We start from the raw sequence: 27,736 nt of genomic DNA on the forward strand, positions 1-27,736 counted from the left end.
CTCGCGACTCACAAATTAAGCACTGGACAAGTCCAATTGTATGGTTCAATCTCTTCATTATTTTAAGTTGGGATTGTCCACATTTGACCAAAATTTGGGTTGAAGCAACCATCTGTAGCCCATCCATATTTTAACCATCCATATTTTTATTTTAAATAGTGGATTCTGTTATAATTTGTTTTATTTGAATTGTATATTAAATTTAATGTAACGCTTTTGTTTTAATACAGTTAATATAGTTCGACTTAGTCCCTTTATTAATCTGGGGTCGCCACAGCAGAATGAACCGCCAACTTATCCAGCATATATTTTACGCAGCGGATGCCCTTCCAGCTGCAACCCATCACTGGGAAACACCCATACACTTTCATTCAAACTCATACACTACACTCTCAGAAATAAAGCTACGAAAGCTGTCATTAGGGTGATACGTTTTCAAAAGGTACACATTTGTACCTAAAAGATCCATATTAATACCTCAAGGGTACATATTAGTGCCCAAAAAGTGCAAAAGTGTTCCTCTTAAAATTTGTAGGTACTAATATATACTTTTGAGGTACCTACATGGGCCCTTTAAGTACAAATGTGTACCAAGGTACCATCCCAGTGACAGCTCACGTACCTTTATTTCTGAGAGTGTACAACCAATTTAACTTACCCAATTCACCTATACCCCATGTTTTACCCCATGAGCAACCGGAGGTATCCCACGCAAACACAGGGAGAACATGCAAACTCCACACAGAAATGTCAAACTGGCCCAGCCAGGGCTCAAACCAGCGACCTTCTTGCTGTGACGCGATTGTGTTACCCACTGCGCCACTACGCTGCTCTATAGTTTTCATTAGTTTACTTAAAGCATTAGTTAATTGTGTGTGTCATTTTTAACTTTAGTTTTATTTCAATAGTTTAGTTTTTTTTTTAGATTTTATTGAAATGTTTTCTCTTTTCACTGTAGTTTTTCAGTGTTTTAGATTTGTTTATTTTTTACGTATATATACCAACCCAGTTTTATTCTGAATACGCACCCCTATATACATTTCTGGAGAGAACAAAATATGTCCCAGGAGCTACATTTTTTTTTTTTTTTTTTTGCAGTTCTTGTTTTCGCGAGTCCACCAGAAGCCGTTGTGTTTTATATCAAATTTCTCTCACGAGTGGCATTCGTGCTTGCTTTTCTCATGTAAATCCACCAGACTGAGCGATTGACAGACCCACCCTCCTTCCTCCCTTAAACCAACCAAAGTATTTTAAAAGCAGTCAAGAAAAAGAAAAGCCCTTGCTGCAGCCTGGTTTTTACCACATTTTCAGATTCTACCACATTCTCACTCTGTTATTTACCCATTTAATTTATTTTTTGGGTTTTGTTTTTGTCTTACCTGCCTTCAGGAAAAGTTCTTCACCAAACTCGAATCCCGTTGACGTGATCAACTTTGCTCTGTATATCAAGACCCCGGACATACATGGCAAGCTACTGGACAAACTGGTAAGAGCGGAAAAGTCATGCACATGGCAGTAAGCAGTCAGCTGGTATGCCTGAAAAGGAACGGCATCATACCTTTTTTTTGCCGTAACATTAATTGCCGGTAATGTTACAACTTCTCTTTCCGGAAAATAGCCAGAACGAATTTACCGGTATTTTCAAAAAGGACCTGTTCACACATACAACCTTTCCGGAAAATTGCCGGTAATTTTCCGGAAAGGTTGTATGTGTGCAAGGGGCTATTGTATGATGGTTTGTTCTGTAGACCATCGGAAAAAAAATTGCTTAAGGTGGCTAAAAATAATATTGACCTTAAAATGCTTTTAAAAAACTGTTTTTATTCTAGCCAAAATAAACGTATGAGACTTTATCCAGAAGAAAAAATATTATAGGAAATACTGTGAAAATTTCTGCCAAATATCCCTTAAGCCATAATTGAAAATTGCACAGAATGGCTAATAATTTTGCCCTCAACTGAGTGTAATATCAATACAAGTTTTTCCTAAACGAATGTGTCTTCCTAAATCCTATCTCAAGTAATGTCAATATTGTTTGTGGTTTTAGTTAACGATAACCCTAGGTTGCACCCCTGCCTCCATCTGCCCTTCTCAAAACAGACCCTAGACATGCGGCGATTCAAGAAGTTGTCAACTTCCAATCCTGCTCCCATTATTAATTGCGTGGAGCTTTGCATAACAACTGTTGAGGCCCCATCGGATGAGTCAAGCTGCACACTGCAGAGCTGAGGTCACATCGCTCTCCGCCGTGCCCTCCGCTTCTCATGTGCCTGATGAAAACAATGTGTGCGCTCTGCAAATAACATTAAACAGCCCGCGCTCCTACAGTAATGCCCCATAAATATGCCCAAATCTTGAAAAGCAAAAATAATTACTTTCATACCTTGTTCTGAGGCCATTGCGCAGATCCATTTCCCTCCTCAACCCCCCCGAGACGCCGCACACTTTTCTTTTTCTAGCCTCGCAAATCAGCGAATGCGTTGGGATGCCTTAAAGAGCACAAACAACACATTAATTAGAACTGTCAGCACAATGAAATTGGCTTTTCTCTGTAAAGTTTCATAATATGGGCTCACCATTACACATCACTTGTGTTTTTACCCCTGCCTGGCAGACGGTCTAGTCTAGAAATGAATTACAGTTCATCTTCGACTTACTTTACTCACTTTCCCTTTGAGAAAAAAAAAAAAGAAAATGCGATGAGTTCACCCGACGTGCCTAATGTTGAGTAAGACCTCTCCGCATTTTAATCAGCAGAACACGCGGTTGATGCATGGCTTCATGCACGTTCTACGAGTCTCGAAGGGGCCGCTCAAAACTTTAAGAAGAAAACAAGCACTCTGTTGCTAAGAGGTCAAACTGGGGGTATATAATTAAAGACATACACCTAGCACAGTGGTGGGTACGTGAGAGGTATAATTAATGTACAGGCCTTTGCTTCCAGCTCACTGATCCTCTGCCAAGTGCAGCATGTGTAGACATGATGCTCTAGCCAAGGGCACTGGCGTAATGATGGACGGGGCCAAGGCATCCTTCAAAACTCACCTTGCCCTTTAAACATTTGCAGAAATCCACATGACAGGGAACCCCGGGTGTCAAAGGTCAGCAGGCATCGCAAATGTGAATAGAGTAGGAATGGAATTCAAGCATGTGAACAATACAGAACCTTTCGCTTTACTCTTAAAAATAAAATCAGTGGTTCTAGGAACCTTTGAAGAGAAGGTCATGTGATAGATAGATAGATAGATAGATAGATAGATAGATAGATAGATAGATAGATAGATAGATAGATAGATAGATAGATAGATAGATAGATAGATAGATAGATAGATAGATAGCATGTTGTTAGCATATTTTTAGCATGTTGAGAGCAACAGCAACAAAATTTTAATGTGTCCTAAAAAATTGTGTTGGAATCTCCTACAGCAGGCATCCGAGGTCAGAAAACAGGACTACAGTTTTTACTTGTCTAGAAAATGCTTCTTATTTTAAGATTTTTTTTAATAATTGGACAAAAAAAAAAACAAGAAACAAGAAAAGCATGTTTTGCATATTTCTTTAATCAATAATCATTTAATTACCCAACAACAATTCTAGAATTCTTAAGAGTGCTCCACGGAGGTGAGTGGGCTTGACAAACAACCTGTAGGCAGGGCCAGAGTAAGCTGAACTGTGGTGTGGTGTCATGGATGCCACCCTGACTACTCTGTCACTCTAGGTGGCCACCTGCAGGCCGCTTCTATGGGCGCGCTGGCCCTACCTGTAGGACATATTCTTGCAGAATTTTGTATTTTTTTATATTTTGCAGTGAATTGCATTATTTCCTCGCATTCATCTCTTTAATCAATGCTTAATGATTTAATTGCCCACCAACAATTCTACAATTCTGAGTGTGCTCCACAAAGGTGAGTGGGCTTGACAAACCACCAGTAGGACACATTAGTTTTCTCTTCATATGGACACCTTCTTATAAGCAGCCTGTACTTCTTGGAAAACATTGTGTAATTTTAAGTGTGCTCCATACAGGTGAGTGGGCTTTACAAACCACCTGCAGGACACACACTCTCTCCTTAAGGATCACTTTAATGATAATCCAAAAATATTGTTTTAAAAGCTTCCATCTCAACTTTAGAGTGCATATAAAATACTAACAATTTAGTTTGAATGTTGGTTAAAAGTTATTTGACCTACAGTTGAAGTCAGAATTATTAGCCCCCCTGTTTATTTTTTCCCCAATTTCTGTGTAACGGAAATAGATTTTTTTTCAACACATTTGTAAACATAATAGTTTTAATAACTCATCTCTAATAACTGATTTATTTTATCTTCGCCATGATGACAGCAAATAATATTTGACTAGATATTTTTCTAGACACTTCTATACAGCTTAAAGCGCCATTTAAAGGATTAACTAGGTTGATTAGGTTAACTAGGCAGGTTAGAGTAATTACGCAAGTTATTGTATAACGATGGTTTGCTCTGTAGACAATCGGGGGAAAAAATTGCTTAAAGGGGCTAATAGTTTTGACCATAAAATGGCTTTTAAAAAATGTAAAACTGCTTTCATTCTAGCCTAAATAAAACAAATAAGACTTTCTCCAAAAGACAAAATATTATCAGACACACTGTGAACATTTCCCTGCTCTGTTAAACATAATTTGGGAAATATTTAAAAAAGAAAACAAAATTCAATGAGGGGGTAAAAAAATTCTGACTCAACTGCATGTAACCTCTGAATGTCCCATTGAATTAAAAAGATTCTTTATAGTAAAAAATATGTTGTTCGGATTATTAAAATGTTCTTTATATGAAGAAACTTTTAAGAACTGTTTAATGAAGATGACAGTGGGTGAAAAATATCTGACCATGATTAATTGTATGGGTTTATATTTATCTATGATAAATAAATTAAATTTATATTTTATGGCTTCATTTATCTAATTTATTTTTATTTAGTAGTTTATTTAGTTTAAGGTTTATTTATTGTACCTTAGGGCCTTAGTTGGAGACTAGTTTGTAGAAAGATACTGTATTCTACTCTAGAATTTGCTGAAGAATCAATAAAACTGTTAATCGCTAAGAACTGTTCACTAAAACGAACCAAAACATTAGCTCTTCCTATGGCATTAGTACAAAAATCAACTTTTAGAAGAATATTTAACTGCAAAATACAGAAGTCCTGTATAAAATAACCATTTCAACTATACATTAACTTTCCAACCAAAACATGAATAAATTTTTATTTAAACCACACTCCTAAACAAAGCAAAAATGAGTGACGAAAAGATTAAATTCTGCCTATTGAGCATATATAATAAGAACAAAATAAAGAAACCTTTTTTTTTGTTAAATGGAAGTACTTTTGAACCCAAGCCTCCCTCCAGCAGGCCCGAGTCACCCCTTCCAAAAGCAAAGTCAACATTAATTGGAAAGAAATTAGGAAACCCTGTCAAAGCCAGTTAATATTTTCTTCCCACTAAACGACGGCGATCACAATAAAACAAGCTGCATTGTTCGCACATCTGCATTTTCCATTTAATCCTTGACTTTCATTGGAGCTGTCTGTAATCCCTCAAACATGACTAATGGGAAACATTAAGTACAAGTTCGGGAACAAGTGGTTTTAATTAAAAGGCGCTTCGTAGAGGCCTTGAGTTTTTCTTTTTTTATATATATGTAATTCTTCAGAGGGGCCAGCATGTGTTTTTCCTTTTATTAGCAGTTATGGACATAAGTCCGCACAAGGTGTTGCACATTTTCTGCAGAAACTTAAAAGCCAAGCATTGCTATCGAAACCACATTTCTCTTACACAACGGCTTTCAAGTTCTGGAGAGCGACTAAATAGTGAGGAATGACTGAAGGGGACGCTGATGTAAATGATGGTGTAAATGGAAGGAAGATGGAGACGAGTTCATAGAGCCATATTTAGAAAATACAACATCTTGTAGGCGAAAAAAAAATGAAATAAATGGTTAAAACATGCTGAGTGGTACATGCACACACACAAAAAGAGTCTCTTTTACCGCTTCCGACAGAGGAAATAGTTAGGGATCTCCGCTGGAATCTTCATGGGAAACATTCATGACCTTGTGCTGACAGCAGTTTGTTCCACCCACGTGTAGTGAACTCAAGTTTATAAGAGTTAATGAACACTACTGCCATACCGATTTTCAGTATGAATGTGTGACACTTTGACCCCACGTTTTAAAAGCACGGTAGTCTGCTGCATATGGGTGTAATCACACAAGCAGATCCATTCAGATCATGGCCTGAATACGGCGTGTCGTGGCCTTGCAATCCCACAGATTGCATATGAAAGAGTTCTGTCTTTAGCTCGAATCTCTGGAGACCTTGTTTGAATGAACTGGCTTTGAATGTGAAACTATTTTATGTTGAGAACCGCATTGTATTTTGTGTTACGTTTACAATAGATTCTCTGATTTAACTCTGTGTTCTCGTAAACGGTAATGAACTTCAGTATTATAAATATAATTAAAGTCAGTTTGAAACTGCTTAGACTTTTGGTCCTATCATACACCCGGAGCATTAAGGCACAAGACGTGTATGGCACGAGTTTAGGAACAATCTGTCATTTTAGAAAATCTTTTATTTTGACATCTTGAGCACCCAATTTTAACCCACAACCAGCAAAATAAGTAAGAAACCGACGTCTTTAGAAAGTTTCTTTTCTAAGGGAAAAAGGCCCAGTAAACGACCCACAAACAGCAAATGAATAGATCCGCAACACATTTGTCAACAAATCAGGTGAATCCACCATGTCAGTGTAAATATTGTAAATGACAGCGGCCTTTTAGGGGCGTTCACATATCGCTTTTCTAGAGTTTGCACAAGTTTGTTATTTCCAATGGAGGTGCACGCCTTCCAGATGCCCCCAGTTAAATGAATGCCTCTGCGAGTCACGTGACAAGAACTGATTGATCAGCTTCATACTTTGTATAGAATATACACATTTCGGTAGACTAATTATCTCAAACAAACACAGAACGCCCAAACACTGCAGTGCTTTGTAATTTTCTCCATAAATAAAACTTGTATCAAAGTTACAGCAGTGTTCTGTCAGCTTGTCATTCTCGAAGGAAACGGTTAATCGGAGACCGGTGCACTGTTATAAGAAGATTGGGGAACACTGGGCTAATGGACGTCTTCAGTGAAGTCAGTTTCATTTACTTCACAAAAGTAAAGGAGTAAAGAGTAAAAGTTAAGAGAAAGTAAAGAGGCCGAATGGAGGAGGCTCATTCTTTATCCTCGCTGCAGTTGGTCTGTTTGGTCTGAACCGTTGATTAAGGGCATAATCGAGGTATTTAAAGTGCACTTAATCATCGTAGAGCAAATAGAATATTTCAGTGTGAATGCACTTCTTACACTATTTATACTACAAAATGGCATAGAATAGTGCCTAAGTATTCAATTTGGGATGCACCATGTGGTTAAGTGAACAAGTCCAATGTACAGTGTGTCATTTGGGACACAATTTACGAGTTTAGTGTCGTACCAAATGGAATGTTTTATTCTACTAAACGGAAATTCAAACCAACTTTTCCGCTATTATCAGTTTGTCCTGTGGCTTGCTGCATACGCCGGCAGAGAGGAAATGCAGAAAGGGGTTGACCACGAGGACGAGGTTCAAGTCCGGCGAAGAACAATTCTAGAAAGTAGGTAAGACAAAAATAGGAGCCAAAAAATAAAATAAACAAGTATATAACAGGGTGACAATGTGGTAAAACCTGAAAATGTAAAAACCATGGCAAGGGCTTTTCTTTTGCTGGAATGCTTTTCAAAACACTGTCGGTTGGGTTTATGGAAGAAGGTGGGCTGGTCAATAGGTGCTTTTTAAAACACTATTGGTTGGGTTTAGGGAAGGGGGTGGGTGGGGGGGTCAGTCAGTCAGTCAACATCTGCCGCTGCTGGATTTTTTTTGGAAATGAAAATCAGGTTGACGTCAAGTTCCAGCATCCAAACTAAAACCAACCAAATATCAACGTCTAATCAGCGTCCACACACTGTAACACCTTGACGTTGTGTGGACGTTACCACTATGACACCTATCAGACGTTGGATTTTGGTCACTTTTCAACACAACCTAAAATCAACCGAATATCAACGTATAATCATGTTACATCTTAATGTTGTATGGACGTTACCACTATGACATCTATCAGACGTTGGATTTTGGTCACTTTCCAATACAACCTAAAATTACCCAAATATCAATGTAATTTGACGTCGTTATTAGGTGTTAAAATAACGTTGGCCTTAGACGCTAGTTAGACATAGAATTTTGGTCACCTGACGTCATGACCTAAATCTAACCTAATATTAGCGTCTTCTGATGTTGCGTGCCTGCTGGGTAAACTACACTTTTTTTTTAATTGTCAATGTAAATGCACTACTTTTACTGTTTATACTGCAACATGGCATATAATAGTGCATAATATGTGATTTGAAATGCACCTCTTGTGTGTGTGAAAATGGCGGACCGCTCATCTGCATTGAAGATGTCTGGAAAAGTCATCGGTCGAGGCCGGTTTGGAGTCTGAACGGCCTGCCGGTGTTGGCGGTGTCCGTGACAGGTCCTCTCCTGGTGCGCTCGCTCCCATGATGAATGGCCACCTTTCTATTCTTTATTGCTCCACTAAATCATACAACTGCCATGTGTTTATAACCCGTTTTTTTCACCAGTTTTTTTTATCCCTTCTCCTTTTTTTGGAATTAAACTACAGGCGTCCTCTTTTTTCTAATAGGCAACATACATGAGTACCGGTCAAAAGTTTGTGATCAGAATATTATCAATGGTTTTAAATAACACTCTTCTTGTCCTCACCAAGTCTTCATTGATTTGATCAGAAATCACTGTTTTGGATTGACGGATTAGTTTGGAAACCAGCTCTCACTATTAGCTGCTTACTGTATGTTCAGTGTTGGGTGTAATAAGTTACTGAGTAGCTAGTTACTATAATTAGATTACTTTTCTGCAGACAAAAAGTAAAGTAAGGGATTACTTTTCATTTTCAGGTAATTTAATTACAGTTACTCATAATGTACTTGATAAAATACTGTACATAAATTCAACCGTTCTAGATCAATCATTTAAGAGAAGCAGTATAATTATTGTATCAAGCAGATACATTCGTCAATATACGTCAATATATGGAATGCGTTAAAAATATTGTGTCATTGCTTTTTAACTCTTTTAATATTCTTTATTATTCTGAAATTGTTGTGTTTTTATGAAGCTAAAATGTCCTGTTTGGCCAACGCAATCTCACGACAATTCTATCTTTTTGATTTAGTGGCTAATTCGTAGAAGGGGCTAATAATGTTGACCTTAAAATGGTTTCTTAAAAATTGAAAACAGATTTTAGTCTAGCCGAAATAAAACAAATAAGACTTTCTTCTGAAGAAAAAATATTATCAGACCTACTGTGAAAATTTCCTTACTCTGTTAAACATCATTTGGAAAATATTTGAAGAAGAATTCTGACTTCAACTGTACATGGTACTTTTAAAAGGTACTGAATAAAATGTGAATATGTAACACTGATGATGATAATAATAATCCTTAAATTAATCTCGAATGATAATCTGAGACTGAAGACTGGAGTAATTATGCTAAAAATTCAACATTATTTTAAAGAAATAAATGAAAGCGTAGGATCATTACGGACACATACCCAGGTCTACATTTCTGGGGACTGCGAAATACGTAACAGGAGATACGTCTGCTCGCAGTTTTTGTTTTTGCAAACCCACCAGAGGCTGCTGTGTATGCTTTTTGATGAGCTCAAATTTCACTTGCGCATCCTCTTCTTTCGTAAACACACCAGAGGGCGCTATATAGACTTTAGCCGACCTGGCCAACTTGCTGTTGACTGACTGACTCACCGACTGACCCACCCACTTCCCTAACTCTACCGATAGTGTTTTCTAAAGCAATCTAGAAAAAGAAAAGCAGTCGCAGCCATGTGATTTCACCATGTTTTCAGCCTGTTGTTTATTTATTTATTTAGCTTTTGTTTTACTTGGTGAGGGCAAGGCAGTGGAGCAGTAGATAGTGCTGTCGCCTCACAGCAAGAAGGTCGCTGGTTCGAACGTCGACTCAGTTGGCGTTTCTGTGTGGAATTTGCATGTTCTCCCTGCCTTCGCGTCTGTTTCCTCCAGGTGCTCCCCACAGTCCAAAGACATGCGGTACAGGTGAATTGGGTAGGCTAAATGTCCGTAGTGTATGAGCGTGTGTGTGAATGTGTGTGTGGAAGTTTCACAGAGATGGGTTGCGGCTGGAAGGGCATCCGCTGCATAAAAACTTGCTGGATAAGTTGGCGGTTCATTCCGCTGTGGTGACCCCGGATTAATAAAGGGACTAAGCCGACAAGAAAATGAATTAATTAATGTTTTACCTGGTTTCTAAAACTGTTCTTCGACGGACTCTAACCCTGTCATTGCGGTCAATTCCGCTCTGAGTACCAAGTCCATCGGCATACGAGGCGAGCCACTGGGCAAACTGGTAACACCGGAAAAGTCGTCCATAAGGAGGTAAGCAGTCTGCAGTAGCGTGAAAAGGAGCAAAAGCCATTGGTGGTGTCATATCACCCTATAGCGTTCATTTCAAAGACAAAATACAGCCATACGTAGCTCTGGCTGCATATTTTATGCTCTCCAGAAACGTAGACAGGGGTACATATCCACAATAAGCGTGTGTTAAAAAACATCAAAAGTCTTACTTTAGAGACATCTACGTTTTTTGTTACGTGAACTGCAGACTTTCCTCCATCCACTACTATCCAATAATCATGTCCCCGCATTCGCATTCATGGCTGGAATTGCTGTGCATATTAAAAGGTCTGAAAAATCTGCAGCTTCATTACTGAAATGGTAGCAAAATGGACGCACAAAAAACCATTAAGTCCCTCCAACTAAAAGTCTTGATGCTCTAACTAATAAAGTGAATATTTGGAGTGGTTCAGTATTGTTGATAATTCAATTGCGCAGAGCTTAATGACTAGACGGTGCGATGCATCAACCTCCTTTATTCTACACCTCCTGCTCCTGTACTTTTTACTCTCAGATTTTTTCCCATTAAGAAACTGGCCCAGTAATGATACAGTGCATTATTTCAGCTATTGCTTTTCGGCCAAATTAACTGAGGTCTGTGTAATATATGTAGCATGGATATGATACAGTCTCCATCTCCGAACCATAATCATATACTTTCTGCTGCCTGATTACTACTAGAGATGCTCGTTCCTACTTTTATTTTTGAATAAACCTGAGCACTGTGTATTTCCAAATGATATCCTGTTATTGGTCAGAATATTAAGTCTTTTATTTGTTGTGTTTGACAATCAATCAGGATTACTGAACGTTTTATTGATTATACTGAAATATTTTACTCTTTTCGATTCTTTTCCACTAGAGTGTCGCCTATTGGTGATTCTATGCTCTTTATCACAGCTCTGCCAGTGAAAGTGGTTGTGCTCAAGCACATCAAAATGAAAAGCTTCTTGAAGGGGCGGGGCATGCCAGACAATAGAGAGCATTTGATTGGTCAGGATTTGATGAGAAACTGTCCCTGCTGAAAAATCCAGCTTAAACCAGCCTAGGCTTGGTTGGCTGCTTTTAGCTGGTCGACCAGGCTGGTTTTAGAGGGGTTTTGTCCATTTCCAGGCTGGCTTCCAGCCATTTCCTGCCTGGTCTTAGCTGGTCAGGCTGGAAAATGACCAGCTGAATCCAGCTAAAACCAGCTTGACCAGCCCGGTTTAAACTGGACATAGCTGGTTTTAGCTGGGCTCCCAGCCTGGCTTGGTTAGTTAAGCTGGCTTTAGCTGGTCATCTTTTTACCTGGTCAGGCTGGAAATGGCTGGAAACCAGCCTGGAAGTGGCCAAAACCCCTCTAAAACCAGTCTGGTCGACCAGCTAAAACCAGCCAACCAGCCTAGGCTGGTTTAAGCTGTTTTGTTCAGTAGGGGAAGTATGAGGTGTTGTTAATGAAACAAGCTACAAGCTTAACTTGTTTATATCAGCTTTACGTCTTCTAAACACTCATTTTGTCGCTGTTTTGGTGCACACTAACTTATAGATATCCTAAAAATTAACAATGCTGATACGAACATCTAAAAACCTTTACTTTAATCTTATTTTAATCTCATGGGACCTGTGATGTGTTTTGAAATGTGTACTTTTATTCGATGTTTGATGTAATTCGAAACACATAGTATATAGTCTCTTCCCTTTTTAAAAAAAAAAACAGGCAATAGCATTTTGTTTTACCCAAATTTTGTATAGAGGTAAAGTTGGTTTTATGTTCGCACATTTGTTCATTTAGCATTCTCTGTATTGTTTACCATGTTACCTTGAATATTTAATCGGAATTAGCATGCAAGTATGACTTCTAAACAACATTAACACTATCTAATTCACTGTGAACAATGTTGTACTTGGCTGCTAATATGATTTTCCTATTTAGAATTGGCAAAGAATACTTTTCTGAAATTATATTATTAAGTAAAATGTCTGAATATACATATATAAAACCAACTTTGCCTCTTTAAATTTTGTCTCTGTTTTGGTGCGCACTAGTTTGTAGATACCCTAAAACTAACAATGCTAACACCTAAAATGTATTTTAATTTCATGGGACCTTTTGTAACCCTGCCATTTGTATTAAAATATTTGGGGAGGGGAAAAAGACGGAGTTTGAGATGCCAGGCGGCAGATACGGAGCAGCACCGACATCATCTTTTATTTATGTTTGGCTAATGGCTCGAGCCGCATTACAGGCTCGGTTGTGACAGCACTGAGCAACAGCCAAGTCCAATTCCGCTGCTCTGCACACTTTACCTTTAAAACTGTGAAATACAGCCGTACTGGAGCATCAATCAGCCTTCAGTCCACACATGCGGACAGGTAGAGCTGCACCTGCGACGAGTAAATCCTGCTGCTCTGACAGAGTCTTACAGAGGCAGATTTAAGACAGGTGAGACACTTACTTCAGTCACTTATATATAGTAGAGGAAAGGAGCTCTGCAATCTGAACCTCTGGTATCTGCCTGGCTTTTTGCTTTTGTAATGGTTGGACATGTTTCATGCTGTTCCACCGTAAAGAGATGCATATGCTTTTAGTTTTGGTGTTTGTTCGGTCTGTGAATGATCTTCAGAAGAAAAAAAAAAACTGCAAGCGAGGTTTTGATGTATAGTCTGTACTTTGTCTCCACCTAGCGATTATATGGGAAAACATTAAAGGCCAATGCTTTGTTATAATTGCTTTGTAAAATAAAATAAAATAAAATAAAATAAAATAAAATAAAATAAAATGCATTCAGATGTATTAAACATTCACTAATAATTGTAGCATAATTAAAATAATTGTTCTTTCAATAATATTAAATAAAGTGATGGACCACTATTTAAAATGACTAAAATGATTATTATTAGTAGTAGTAGTAGTAGTAGTATTATATTCACAAAAAAAAATCTAAATTCTATCAAATAAATTGATAATCCGGGATTCTCAAAAAGCGAACAATAATGATTGTATGACTATCCAAAATTACAAAAAAAATGTAGTTATAATTTCAAATAAACCAAATCCATTTCAGGCTATTGTTTTTTAGCATAAATGTATCACTTTTTTAATGACTGATTATTATTATTATTATTATTACTATCATTAAGAATAAAAATAATGTAATTTTCATTTAGATAAAATAGTATAAATTATTTGATTATCCAAGGTTATCAAAAACTGATAAAAAAAAAACTGCAGCCTAATTAAAACCATTACTTTTTAAAAAAAACAAAATAATATTAAATAAATAAAAAGCAGCACTAATCAAAATTTAAAAAAAAAAATTATATTTATTTTCAAAAAAACACAATTAAATTGAAGTGTCTAACTATCCAAAATTGAAAAAAAAAAGTTTGTAAATAAAATTGAATCAAAACATTTCTATTTTATTAATTATATTTAGCATAAATAGTCAAATCCAACAATACTTACAATTACTAAAATATATTAATAATAATAATGATGATAATAATGTAGATTTCACTAAAATAAAGAAGCATAAGTTAATTAAATATCCAAAACTGGTTAATAATTGCAGTCTAATTAAAACCACTGCTTAATTAAAAAATAATAATAAATAAATAAAAGACAGCACTAATCAGAATTTTAAAAAATATGCTAATGATTAATTTCCAATTTTTTTTTTTATTCTTACAATTGCCTGACTATCCAAATTTAACAACAAATACGGTTGTCATTTAAAAACAGATCAAAACATTTGTATTTTATTCATTAGATTTCAGTATAGTTTGCATTAGTCAAATCTAGCAATACTTGCAAATACAAAAATATACTGAATTAATTATAATAATAATAATAATAATAATGTAGATTCTCCAAAACTGACAAATAATTATAAACATTGCTTTATTAAAAATATTAAATAAATAAAATGCAGCAATACTCAGAATTTTAAATTTTTTATTTAATTGTAAAATACATTTACATTAAAGTTGCCTTACTATCCAAATTTTAAAAAAAAATGTGGTAGTAATTAAAAATAAATCAAAACATTTATATTTTACCCATTATATTTCAGTAGCATAAAATAGTCAAATACTCACCATTACAAAAATATAATATTAATAATAATGTAGTTTTCTATAAATTATAGTGTAAATTAATTTGATTATCCACGATTCTCAAAAACTGACTAATAATTACAGTCTAGTTAAAACCATTACTTAATTTAAAAAATGTAATAAATAAATAAAATGCAGCAGTATTCACAATTGCAAACATTTACTAGTAATTACTTTGCAAATTTATTTTTTAAATTGCCAATCCAAATTTAACAAAAATGCAGTTGTAATTAAAAGGAATCTAAACATTTCTATTTTATTCATTATAGTTGCATAAATAGTCAAATCCATCAATACTTACACTTGCAAAAAAAATACAATAATAATAAAAATAAATGTAGTTTTCAAAAAAAAAAAATAGAGTAGTATAAATGAATAGTTTTTTCCAATATTCAAAATCTGACCAATTGTTGCAGCCTAATTAAAACCATTGCTTTATTAAAAATAATATTAAAGTCAATAAATGCTGCAGTATTCAGAATTGCAAATCACATAATTTTTTTCCCAATAAAATACAATTAAATTAAAGTTGCCTGACCATCCAAATTTATCAACAAATGCGGTTGTAATTAAAAATAAATCAAAACATTTATACTTTATTCATTATATTTTTGTATACACTGAAAAAAAATATTCAAAGATGATTATATGGATTTACCTCTATTTTACCTCAAGTGGTTGTAAACAATTTATTTGTGTTGAATTTAAACAAATTAAGTTGATAAACATTAATAAACTTAATTTGTTTGTTTAAATTCAACACAAATAAATTGTTTGCAACAGTTCTGCATGCAACACTTTTTTTCCAGTGTATTTAGCTAAATAAATAGTCAAATTCATCACTACTCACAATTACAAAAAAAATTATTAACTATAATAATAATAATGTGGAGCATAATTTCTACTATTAATTATAGTCATTTTATCTAGGAAACATTTTTTAAAAATAATTCATGCTTTTATCAAGATTGGACTACTGTAATGCGCTATATTTTGGGATCAGTCAGAAAACTATATCCCACCTACAGCAGTTCAAAATGCTGCAGCAAGGCTTTTAACCAGCACCAAAAAATATGACCACATTACACCAGCTCTGTGCTCCCTGCACTGGTTGCCTGTGCACTATCGTGTCACAAATTTTTCTGGTTTTTAAATCTCTAAATGGCTTAGCTCCTTCCTACATGTCAGACATGTTGACTGAACATCAGCCTGGTCGGTCTCTTCGGTCATCAAACCAGAGACTATTATATATTCCAAAGTGGAGGCTGAAATGCAGGGGTGACCGGGCTTTCGCAGTAGCTGGTCCTACGTTGTGAAATGCTCTGCCCCTCTGTATTAGGTCTATTTCATCTCTGTCTGTTTTTAAATCTAGGTTGAAAACTTGCCTTTTTGATTTGGCATTTTATCAGTGAAAATTGTTTGTTTTTAGCTATATTAGCTATTAGTGATAATTGTTTGTTTTAGCTATAATTTTATACTTGTTGTTTGTGATTTATTGTTCAGCACATTGGTCAACCTTTGGTTGTGTTTAATAGTGCTATATAAATAAAATTGACATTGACATTATTCATTTATTGTCCTTCGGCTTAGTCCCTTTATTAATAAGGGGTTGCCACAGCGCAATGAACCACCAACTTATCTAGCAACCGCCAACTTATCCAGTTTTACACAGCAGATGTCCTTCCAGCTGCAACCCAGTACTGGGAAACATCCATACACTCTCATTCACACATTTGTTTACAAATGATCAAAATTATGTTTATAAACTACAGCAAAGGTTATTAAATTCACCTAGAGGGGCCAGAGCACCCAGAGAAAACCCACGGCAACACGGGGAGAACATGTAAACTCCACACAGAAATGCCAGCCGACCCAGCCGGGATTTAACCCAGCGACCTTCTTGCTGTGAGGCTACAGTGCTAACCACGGCGCCACCGTGTCGCCCCTTTATTATAGTCACAGAATTTAATTTAAGTTAGAGTAAAAATCGCATGACTACACAGAAGTAACAAGAATGTTCTAATCCAATCCTTTTTATTTCCTCTGATTTGTCAAGCAAATGATCAAGAATTCAGACTGCACTGCTCTGAGCTGATTTTTCAGTATGAAACAGCAGCAGTTTTGAGCCGTGCAGTGACTGACAGCTTTTTATGATCTATCAATCTTCTGAATCGTGGTCTGTGTGTGTTATGGTGAGTTGAGGGACGTCTGACCCACAGACCAGCGTGACATTTACTGAAGGAGCCACGCGCACCACGGAAATCCCATTACAGCAAACCATGATGGATCTGTTCTTCCAAAGAAAGCCATATGCTGCCTGACATATTGTTTGTTATCATTTGTAAAGATAAAAATAAATAATTTTCATTTTTATTTATCTATCTATCTATCTATCTATCTATCTATCTATCTATCTATCTATCTATCTATCTATCTATCTATCTATCTATCTATCTATCTATCTATCTATCTATCTATCTATCTATCTATCTATCTATCTATCTATTTATTTATTTAAGACTATTTTAATCTATTTATTTATTTTATTTTTTATTTTTTACTTTATGTATTTTATTATTATTATTTAAATGTATTTATTTTATAGTTTCTTTTTTTTTAATATTATTTGTTTATTTATATCTTTTCATAAAAGACATGTTTAATTTTTTATTTAATTTTATTATTATTATTATTATCATTATTTTATAATTTTTTTTATTATTTTAATTAATTTGTTTAATATGTCTTTTCTTTTTTCTGTCTCATATTTTTTCTGTTTTTATTTTAATTTTTTTATTATTATTTAAAAATATATATTTTATCGTTTCTTATTTATTTACTCATTCAGTCAATCAATTATTCATTTTCTTTTCGGCATAGTCCCTTTATTAATCTGGGGTCACCACAGCAGAATAAACCGCCAACTTATAACCACCAATATTATTTTAATTAATTTATTTATTTCATTGCTTTATTTATTTATTTATTTTTATTTATTTAATATTGTTTTAACTCATTTATTTATTTTATCTTTTCTTTTTTATTTCATTATTTATTTTATTATTATTATTTTGATTTGTTTATATTATTGTTTCTTATTTTGTATTTTTTATTTAATATTATTTTAATTTATTTATTCATCTTGTGTTTTATTTCCTCATTTATTTATTTATTTGCTATTTCATTTAATTTTTTTTCTTTATTTGTATTTTCTTATTTATTAAATTTTTTTTTATTATTTTAATTATTTTATTTTATATTTTCTTTTTTCTTTCATCATTTATTTCATTATTTTTATTTATTTATTTTAAAGTTTCTTATTTATTTGTTCAATATTATTTAAATTAATTAATTTATTTAGTTTTTTTCCTTTTTTCTTTCATCATTTTTTATAACTATTTTAATTCATTTATTTATTTCATCTTTTATTTATTGATATTTTTTCTTTGTTATTAATTTATTGTTATATTGGTATTGAGCAGAAAAGTAACAAGACTTCTAATAATATTCAAATTTATTAAAGGGATAGTTCACCCAAAAATGAAAATTATGTCACCATGTATTCACCCTCTACTTCTAAATCCATTTCACTTTCTCTCTTCTGTTGAACACAAAGGAAAATAGTATGAAGAATATTAGAAACCTGTAACCATTGACATCCCCTGCATTTTTCCCCTACTATGACAGTGAGCATTTTTTTTACATTGTTTATACAGAACTGTATAAAGGTTGGGCGACACTGTGGCTCAGTAGTTAGCACTGTCGCCTCACAGCAACGAGGTCGCTAGCTCGAGTCCCAGCTGGGTCAGTTAGCGTTTCTGTGTGGATTTTGCATGCTCTCCCTGTGTTGACGTGGGTTTCCTCCAGGTGCTCCAGTTTCCAAAGACATGCGCTATAGGTGAATTGAATAATCTAAATTGGCCGTAGTGTATGTGTGTGAATGAGTTTGTATGGGTGTTTCCCAGTACTGGGTTGCAGCTGGAAGGGCATCCGCTGTGTAAAACATTTGCTGGGTAAGTTGGCGGTTCATTCAGCTGTGGCAACCCCAGATTAATAAAGGAACTAAGCCGACAAGAAAAAAAAAATGAAGGTTTGAAACCGCATTTGTAAAGAAATACTACATTACCCATGATTCTGCACCAACAGGTGAGTGTGTTGAAGAAGGGCTGGAACCAAACTGTGCAGGGCTGTGCAGTTTGGCATCCCTGTATTAGGGCATAGGGATGAGCCTTTCCGCATGGAACAAAGTAAGAAACGGTGTATTTTGTGTCATTTATTATCTAAACTACACACAGCTGTGAGAGAACTAAAATAATTATTTAGATTAGAAGATTTTTAGAAGGTTGACCGAAAATTTCTTTGGGGAAGCAACCACTGTGAAAACCCCCTTATGAAACCTGGAAAATCCAGAAGAGTTTATTATTTTGAGTTTCTTTTTTAGGTGGAGCATGTCCAGCGTTTCGCAGAGAAAGTATGTTAACATTATATTGAAATATCTGTTTATATCTTCCAAAACAACTAACCACAGAATGAAGGGATCAGAAGAATGTCAACCGGTAAACATGTTTAAAAGTTCAATTGACCAAAAAACTTAGCGAGTTTACATTGTAGAAATTCTGTTTCAAAAGTTCACACTTAGATATTGCTCAATGATGTTGGCAGGTTTGGCATGCTGTCCTAGGAGAGAACCCTGAGCTTGGAGATAATTAAAAAGAAGGCTCCAGCCTGGTCAATGCGCATTTAAGAGGTACAAGATAATTTAATTAGTTTAATTAATTAGTTTAAAATAACTTTTCTTTTTTCTTTTTCTTTTTTTCTATCTTTTATTTTTCCTTTTTTATTAATTAATTAATTTATTTATTTATTTTATTATTATTATTTTAATTTATATGTTTCTTCATTTCTTATTTATTTAATCATTTATTTAATATTATTTTATTTATTTATCTTATGTTTTATTTCCTTTTTTATTTATTTATTTACTTTATTAATATTATTTTCATTAATTATTTTTTCTTTTATTTATATTTTCCTATTTATTTATTTATTATTTTAATTTATCTATTTTAGCATTTCTTATTTATTTATTTAATATTATTTTAGTTTATTTATCTTATGTTTTATTTTTTTCCTTCTTTATTTTTATTTTATTTTATTATTATTACTTTAATTTATTTATTTTTCTTTTCATTTAATTAATTTATTTAATATTATGATTTTTTATTTATTTACAGTATACAACATACTTTGTACAAATTCTGTTTCAAGAGTTCACACTTATATATTGCTCAAGGATGTTAGCAGGTTTGGCATGCTGTCCCGGAAGAGAACCCTGAGGCGTCTGGTCAATGCGCATGAAAGGGTAGACGAGATCAGGTTGTTTATTTTAATTATTTTAATTAATTTGTTTAAAATAACTTTTTTCTTTTTTTTCTATCTCTTATTTTTCCTTTTTTATTTATTTATTTTATTATTATCATTTTAATTTATTTATTTTATGATTTCTTATTTATTTATTTAATATTATTTTAATTTATTTATCTTGTGTTTTATTTTTTTCCTTCTTTATTTTTTATTCATTTTATTATTATTACTTTAATGATTTTTTTTCTTTTTATTTATTTTATTAATATTATTTTAATTTATTTATTTACAGTATACAGCATACTTTGTAAAAATTCTGTTTCAAAATTTCACACTTAGATATTGCTCAACGATGTTAACAGGTTTGGCATGCTGTTCTGGGAGAGAACCCCGAGCTCGGAGATTACAGAACCCAAGGCTCCCGCCTGGTCAATGAGCACGTAAGGGGGTACGAGGTCAGATTGTTCTCGAGAGCTCCCTGAAATGGTTCGGCTTTTCCTTAATTATCAGGTGCAGCCCTAGAGGAATAGACCATTAACCACACCAGCACATACCCACGTGGTGAAAGCTCAGCTCTGGCAGCAACCATTAAACACCAACAGGTGTCAGGGTAAACTCCAAAACCTCCAGTACTATACTGGAGAGATTATCATGAACCAAAGTTTACTGACTACTACACTTTTTAGCATCCAAAAGCTTTTTTGGTGGGACAGGATTCTTGACTATTGTGTGTTGATGCAATTCTCTGGCGAAAGACTTGATTTTATTGAATCACATGATCAAATCTGAATGCAGAAGATGAGAAGGAATGTAACGCAATAGCTTGTTATCATGCTGCCTTTGATCAATAGCACCGTTGACCTGATAGCAAATACAGCAAAAGGGCAAAGTTTAAAAAATAAAAGCTACTAGCTAATCCTCTATAATGAAGACGAAAACAATGTGATACAGTCTTCAAATCAAATCAACACCACATCCAGATCAACCACGCGAATCTCACGTAGTCCTCACGAGTGCTTCTCAATGAACGTTTTCAAAACCAACATAAAGCAACCAACAACACTTTGCTATCTTGCTGTTACCGAGCAATAAATATACTCCTGATGTTATTTCGCATTGAAAAGTGACTCATGTTTACCTGATCCAGATCCCTCCCCTTTATGGTTCCCTCTACACTGATAAGAGCACAGCAAACACATAGACATTTGGCCAAATCTCAGTCTCTCAATCAGTCTGCTTCTGAAGAGTCTTGGGCACTAATTACCGTATCAAATACCTCCGGTTCAACTCCAAGCGACTTTCGACAACAACTTCTTAAAGACATCAAGGTGATTCCAGCATTCGAACTCCATATATTGGAAAGGAAAGACTAACAGATCCGAGAGGTCACTGACATGCTGGAGTGTTTACGAGTTTTTGATGGACGCTGAGTAAGTTGCTGGTTAGCTTTTTTCATGGTGTGCTGTTGATTCTGAGATACAGGCCGAATCTTGACTTCATCATGAAGATCTCTGGGTCGTCTCTTGACCTGAGTGTGACGGAGTATGGAATAACCCTGGACCCGACATTCACCATGCTGGAGTTTGACGGTCTACGTGTTCTGCCTGTACAAACAGGTATGTGTCTAACCTTTGCTCTACTGACTCATTACCCAGTTATTGACTCAATTGTAGCGATGAATTCTGTAGACAAGCCTCGAGGATGATTGAACACCCTGCTGACAAGACTAGATGAGATCAACTAGGCTTGCTAGTTAGTGCTTGTTTTGTGTTGGTCTTAGTTGCTTAGTTTCGTAAACTAGCATGGGCCTTTTAAAATAAATTGAGTCTTGCTGGTTTGGTTAGCTAGTCACTGGCATACTTTTTAAGAAAAATACAAATGTTTTAAAAGTCTAGTTTTGAGCCTTTAAAAATTGCTTCTTATATTCATATTGCTTTTATCTGGTTAAAAAAAAACTTATGCTGATTAAAGGTTGAATTTATTTAGTCAATATGTAACCATGTGTGTTTACATATCTTAAACATAAGCTATCAACAAGCAATTAAGTTTTTTATAAATCTTCAATATTATTTTGAGAGCAAAAGTTTAGTATTTTAAATTCTATGAAAACAAAAATGTACTAATATATATATATATATATATATATATATATATATATATATATATATATATATATATATATATATATATATATATATATATATATATATAATAGGTGTGCATAGATTAATTTCTTTTAATCTATATTAATCTAGATTAAAATGGCTTATTTTAATTTTAATTCTGCCGGGGGCAACACAGTGGCGCAGTAGGTAGTGCTGTCGCCTCACAGCAAGCAGGTCGCTGGTTCAAGCCCTGGCTTGGTCAGTTGCCGTTTCTGTGTTTGCATGTTTCCTCCGGGTGCTCTGGTTTCCCCCAAAGACATGCGGTACAGGTGAATTGGATAGGCTAAATTGTCCATAGAGTATGTGTATGAATGAGTGTGTATGGATGGGTTTCCCAGAGATGGGTTGCTGATGGTAAAACGTGCTGGATAAGTTGGCAGTTCATTCTTCTGTGGTGACCCCAGAATAATAAAGGGACTAAGCTGAAAAAGAAAATGAAAGAATGAATGTTTAGAAATGTGTTGAAAAAATTGTATCTCCATTTAACAGAAACTGGGGAAGAAAACAAACAGGGGCTAATAATTTAGGGGGGTTAATAATTCTGACTTCAACTGTATATAAATATAGAGAGTGTATATATATAAAATATATATATATATATATATATATATATATATATATATATATATATATATATATATATATATATATATATATATATATATATATATATGTATATGTGTGTGTGTAGTGAATATAATTTAAACTTTTCTTATTATTAGTTGTATTAATAATTATTAGTAAAAGTAGTTATTTTTAATTAATTACAAAAATATAATTGAAAATGCATTTTAAAATTAACAATAACTAATTTGTTTGTGCAATTGTAACCAAACTATTAATACACACACACAAAAAAAAAATCTTAAATAAAAACTCAAGAATTTAGATCTTTTACAGTCTAAAAAAACTTGAGTTATTTTAAATCAACAGTGGGTCAAATGTGAACATTCCCAACTTTGGGTTCAAAACAAAACCGTTGAAATATAAAAACAATGAAGAAATTTGTTCTTTTACACTAAAAAGATGCTAGGTTGTTTTAAACTGACATTGGATCAAATATAGACAAACACAACATTGGATTAATTATTTTAACTCAATGATTTGGGTTTGTTCATATCCAAAGCAGAATGAACTGCCAACTATTCCAGCATATGTTTTACGCAGCGGATGCCCTTTCAGCTGCAACCCATCACTGGGAAACACCCATACACACTCAATCACACATAAAATACGTCGTATTTAGCTAACCCAATTCACCTATAGCACATGTCTTTGCACTGTGGGGGAAACTGGAGCACGCGGAGGAAACTGACGCCAAAACGGGGTGAACATGCAAACTCCACACAGAAATGCCAACTGGCCCAGCCAGGACTTGAACTAGCAACCTTCTTGCTGTGTGTTGACAGTGCCAACCACTGAGCAATCTTGCTGCCAATGTAATAATGCATTCTCTTCATTACAATATCTAACCTGAGCGTTACGGTGGCAAGAAGGTTGCTGGTTTGAGCCTCGACTGGGTCAGTTCACATTTCTGAATGAAATTTGCATGTTCTCCCCGTGTTGACGTGAGTTTCCTCCAGGTGCTCTGGTTTCCCCCACAAGTCCAGAGACATGCAGTACAGGTGAATTGGTTAAGCTAAATTGTTCATAGTGTATGAGTGTGTATGGATGTTTCCCAGAGATGGATTGTAGCTGGAAGGGCATCTGCTGCATAAAACATAAGTTGGTGGTTCATTCCACAGTTGCGACCCTTGATTAGTAAAGGGACAAAGCCGAAAAGAAAATAAATGAATAATATCTAAGGCTAAACCTCCAGAAACTAAATCAAAATCCACATCGCTGACCTAGTTGACAATCCTTCAGCTGCACATCTCGCTCTGGTGACCAGCTTTCCAAACACAATTTACACTTGTTGACCAGCAAGGTCTGTCTTTTCAGCAGCAGAGTCTTGTTGGAATATGATTGATGTTGCATTTGAGTTGCGTACACGCTACATGCACGGCTGAGTTAAAACATAAACACAAAGATAAATGTTTAAAAGAGGCCTGTCAGCAGTTTGTATGCGTGTCTGCTGCCAATGAACATGGAGAACCCAGACGCAAGCCAAGTAGAGCATGTGTTGAACTGCTCTGGACTCTAAACTCTTCCATACTCGAGTGTTTAGGCCATTTACTGCACAAAGCAGGGCGCTAACAGCTAAATTCACTGTGACATTAGCTGCTTTAGCATGAGATGCTGCAATTTTAACTATACAGTGGTCAACATATATAAGTACACCACTCACAAATCTCTCATTTAAATTCATATTTTTCATAGGAAGCTTATATCTGTGCATATACATTAGATTAGTCAGTACTGAAGCCAAATCTGGAGCTAATCTAACAAAATAGCTTATGAACACGCTCCAAAATTACTACACTCAAATGTATATGTGAGAGAAAAACATTTCAAAAAGAGTGAAAATTCAAGAGAAACTAAAGATTTATTCAATTTGGCTGATATTTTGTAGATTGTAAGATTTTTTCCAAAATCTTGCATGAATTTAAATGTTTTATCTTTCTATTTCTATAGATTTTCAGTGACTAAAATATAATTTTAATAAATATATTTGTTTAATAAATTGGTTTTGTATAATGTGTTTGTGTCGCTCCTGTCAGCTAAGAGCAGGAATCGGGGGCTACAATTCGCATAGGCTCACCAATATTGGACAATAGAAGATTGGAGAAACGTTGCCTGATCTGATGAGTCTCGATATCTGCTGCGACATTTGGATGGTCGGGTCAGAATTTGACATCAACAACATGAAAGCATAGATCCATCCTGCCTTGTATCAATGGTTCAGGCTGCTGGTGGTGGTGTAATGGTGTTAGTACCAATTGAGCATCATGTCAACGCCACAGCCTACCTGAGTATTGTTGCTGACCATGTCCATCCCTTCATGACCACAGTGTACTCGTCTTCTGATGGCTACTTCCAGCAGGATAATGCACCATAAAGCGCAAATCATCTCAGACCTGTTTCTTGAACATGACAACCAGTTCACTGTACTCAAATGGCCTCCCCAGTCATTATATCTCAATCTAATAAAGCATTTTTGGGATGTGCTGGAACGGGAGATTCACATCATGGATGTGCGGCCAACAAATCTACAGCAACTGCGTGATGCTATCATGTCAATATGGAGCAAAATCTCTGAGGAATTTTTCCAGTACCTTGTTGAATCTGTGCCATGAAAGATTACGGCAGTTCTGAAGGCAAAAAGGGGTCCAACCCATTACTAGTAAGGTGTACCTAATAAAGTGGCCGGTGAGCATATATGATCTATATTCACTGATAAATGGATAAAACCATTCATTTTCAAAATGGGCACTGTACATACTGTATAAGAGGACTTTTAAAAAGCTTATACACACACATACACACACACACCAATTCAACCTTCTCCAACTTTCCATTATAATCTCATTTTCTTATATCATTAGAAGTGCTGCTGATTCAGATATGCTGGATCCATCTTAGCAAAGCACACATGCGTGGGTGCCAGAAGCATTGTGGACTCTTAATATAATATAACTGCCCTTTGAACCCAGAGGCGTTCTGTATGTTAGAGCGCATTACCTCTCTGAGTGGCTTTAAAGTGCTGAGTGTATTATTTGCATACATTAGGCTTTATTCCTGCATCGGTTAAGTGAAGATGTGACGTTCACTGACTTGGGATGGCAATCACATTTAATGCAACACATGAGGGAATTGAATTAGGTTTTTAGCTAACACTGCAAAATGACCTGGATGGAGTCTTTTTACTGACCTGTTTAATTGAATGGAGTTTCTCTTATGCAAAGTAATAAGCGCAGACACTCTGTAGCTGGGTGGATAATCCACTGACTGATTGGACACAGTTGGAATTGCGGTCATTACCTTCAGGAGTGCGCAACAGGTGGACTGTCCGATTATTATTAGCAATGTTTTTGAACCCAGTGGTTGGGTTTGTCCATATTTGACTCACTTTGTGTTACAATGACCCAGTATTTATTAATTTTTTTTTTTTTTTTTGAGTGCATGTGAGTCTTCTGGGAGGTGGCATGGTGGCTCAGTGGTTAGCACTGTGGCCTCACAGCAAGAAGGTAGCTGGTTTGAGTCCTGGCTGGGTCAGTTGGCATTTGTGTGTGGAGTTTGCATGTTCTCTCCGTGTTGGTGTGGAATTCCTCCGGGTTCTCCGGTTTCCCCCATGAGTCCAAAAACATGTGCTATAGGTGAATTGGGTAAACAAAATTGGCCATAGTGTATGAGTGCGTGAATGTGAGAGTGTATGGGTGTTTCCCAGTACTGAGTTGAAACTGGAAGGGCATCCGCTGCGTAAAACATATGCTGGAATAGTTGGCGGTTCATTCCGCTATGGCGACCTCTGATAAATAGGGGACTAAGCCATAGGAAAATGAATGAATGAATGAATCTTCTTCTGAGATATGGTGACTTATTTTTATTTATTTATTATCTTTTAAACTAAAAAATTAAATAAAATAAATAAATAAAACAAAACACAATAAAATGAATAAATGAACAAAACAAAATAAATAAACTAAAAATTATAAAAATAAAACTAAAGTAAATTTATAAAATGAAATGAAATAAATAAATAAAAACATAAATAAATAAAAATATTTCATTATTATTAAATGAATAAATATTAAATAAAAAATAAATAAATACGTAAATTAATTAAATTAAATAAAGCGGTGTCTCGATGGCGCAGTGGGTAGCGCGATAGCCTCACAGCAAGAAGGTCGCTGGTTCGAGCCTTGGCTGTGTCATTTAGCATTTCTGTGTGGAGTTTGCATGTCCTCCCCGTGATTGCGTGCATGGGTCTTCTCCAGGTACTCCGGTTTCCCCCATAAGTCCAAACGCATGTGCTGTTGGTCAATTGGGTAAGCTAAATTGTCTATATGTGTGACTGAATGGGTGTTTCCCTGAATGGGTGTTTCCGACTAAGCCGAAAAGGAAATGAATGAAAGTAAAATAAAATAAAATAAAATGGACAAGTCCAACTGCTGTGTTAAATCATTACATTAAATTTTAAGCCCAACTTTACTTCAGTTCATCCACATTTTTTCAAGTGGTGCTCGCTGCAGAGACATTCCAGCGAGCTGAGCTCCAGCGAGGGGGAGCTTAAGCTTGAGCTCCACCTTTTTTGCACTTCTTCTACGAGTGATGTCACTGGGGGTAGGGTTAGGGGTGGGGTTGGTGTACGCATTAAAACAGCTTACAGGAGGCAGAGCGAGAGCTCATGCTCCCCCTCGCTGGAGCTCAGCTCTGCTCAAATGGCTCTGCAGTGAGCACCCTCTCCATTTTTTACCCAAATTTGGGTAAATAATTTTTTTTTCAGTGTACACTATAATTATTGAGTGATCTTCAATAAGAGTGTGTCTCGTGTATCACATAGCACTTTTGAGCTTCTTCGAGAACCATTCAGAGTTATATGTAATCATTTAGCAGAAGCTTTTAAAGCAACTTACAATTGAGGAGGCATTCAGCGATTCAA

The 27,736-nt window shown here is 35.1% G+C and overlaps 1 protein-coding gene and 1 long non-coding RNA gene across 5 annotated transcripts in view; one reads left to right on the forward strand and one right to left on the reverse strand.

Moving 5' to 3' along the window:
* Positions 1 to 989: 989 nt before the first annotated feature.
* Positions 990 to 21,604, reverse strand: LOC141375196 (uncharacterized). Of its 2 annotated transcripts, XR_012382851.1 has the most exons (4): positions 21,168 to 21,559; positions 2,577 to 2,671; positions 2,384 to 2,489; positions 1,095 to 2,270 (listed from the first exon to the last, which is right to left on the reverse strand). It is a non-coding gene; the product is annotated as an uncharacterized lncRNA (long non-coding RNA). The 2 variants fall into 2 exon arrangements; XR_012382850.1 differs by lacking the exon at positions 2,577 to 2,671 and having other exon boundaries at positions 990 to 2,270; positions 21,168 to 21,604.
* The window catches only part of hnf4b (hepatic nuclear factor 4, beta), a 28,681-nt gene continuing 22,204 nt past the window's right edge, over positions 21,260 to 27,736 (forward strand). For 2 of the 3 annotated variants that reach the window (XM_073906191.1, XM_073906192.1), the window contains exons 1-2: positions 21,260 to 21,357; positions 21,512 to 21,645. In XM_073906191.1, coding sequence (XP_073762292.1) covers positions 21,531 to 21,645 — 115 coding nt within the window. In that variant the 5' untranslated portion in view covers positions 21,260 to 21,357; positions 21,512 to 21,530. 3 annotated transcript variants of the gene reach the window in all.

This window comes from Danio rerio, chromosome 7, assembly GCF_049306965.1.
Source record: "Danio rerio strain Tuebingen ecotype United States chromosome 7, GRCz12tu, whole genome shotgun sequence".
In the NCBI taxonomy this organism is placed as follows: Eukaryota; Metazoa; Chordata; class Actinopteri; order Cypriniformes; family Danionidae; genus Danio; species Danio rerio.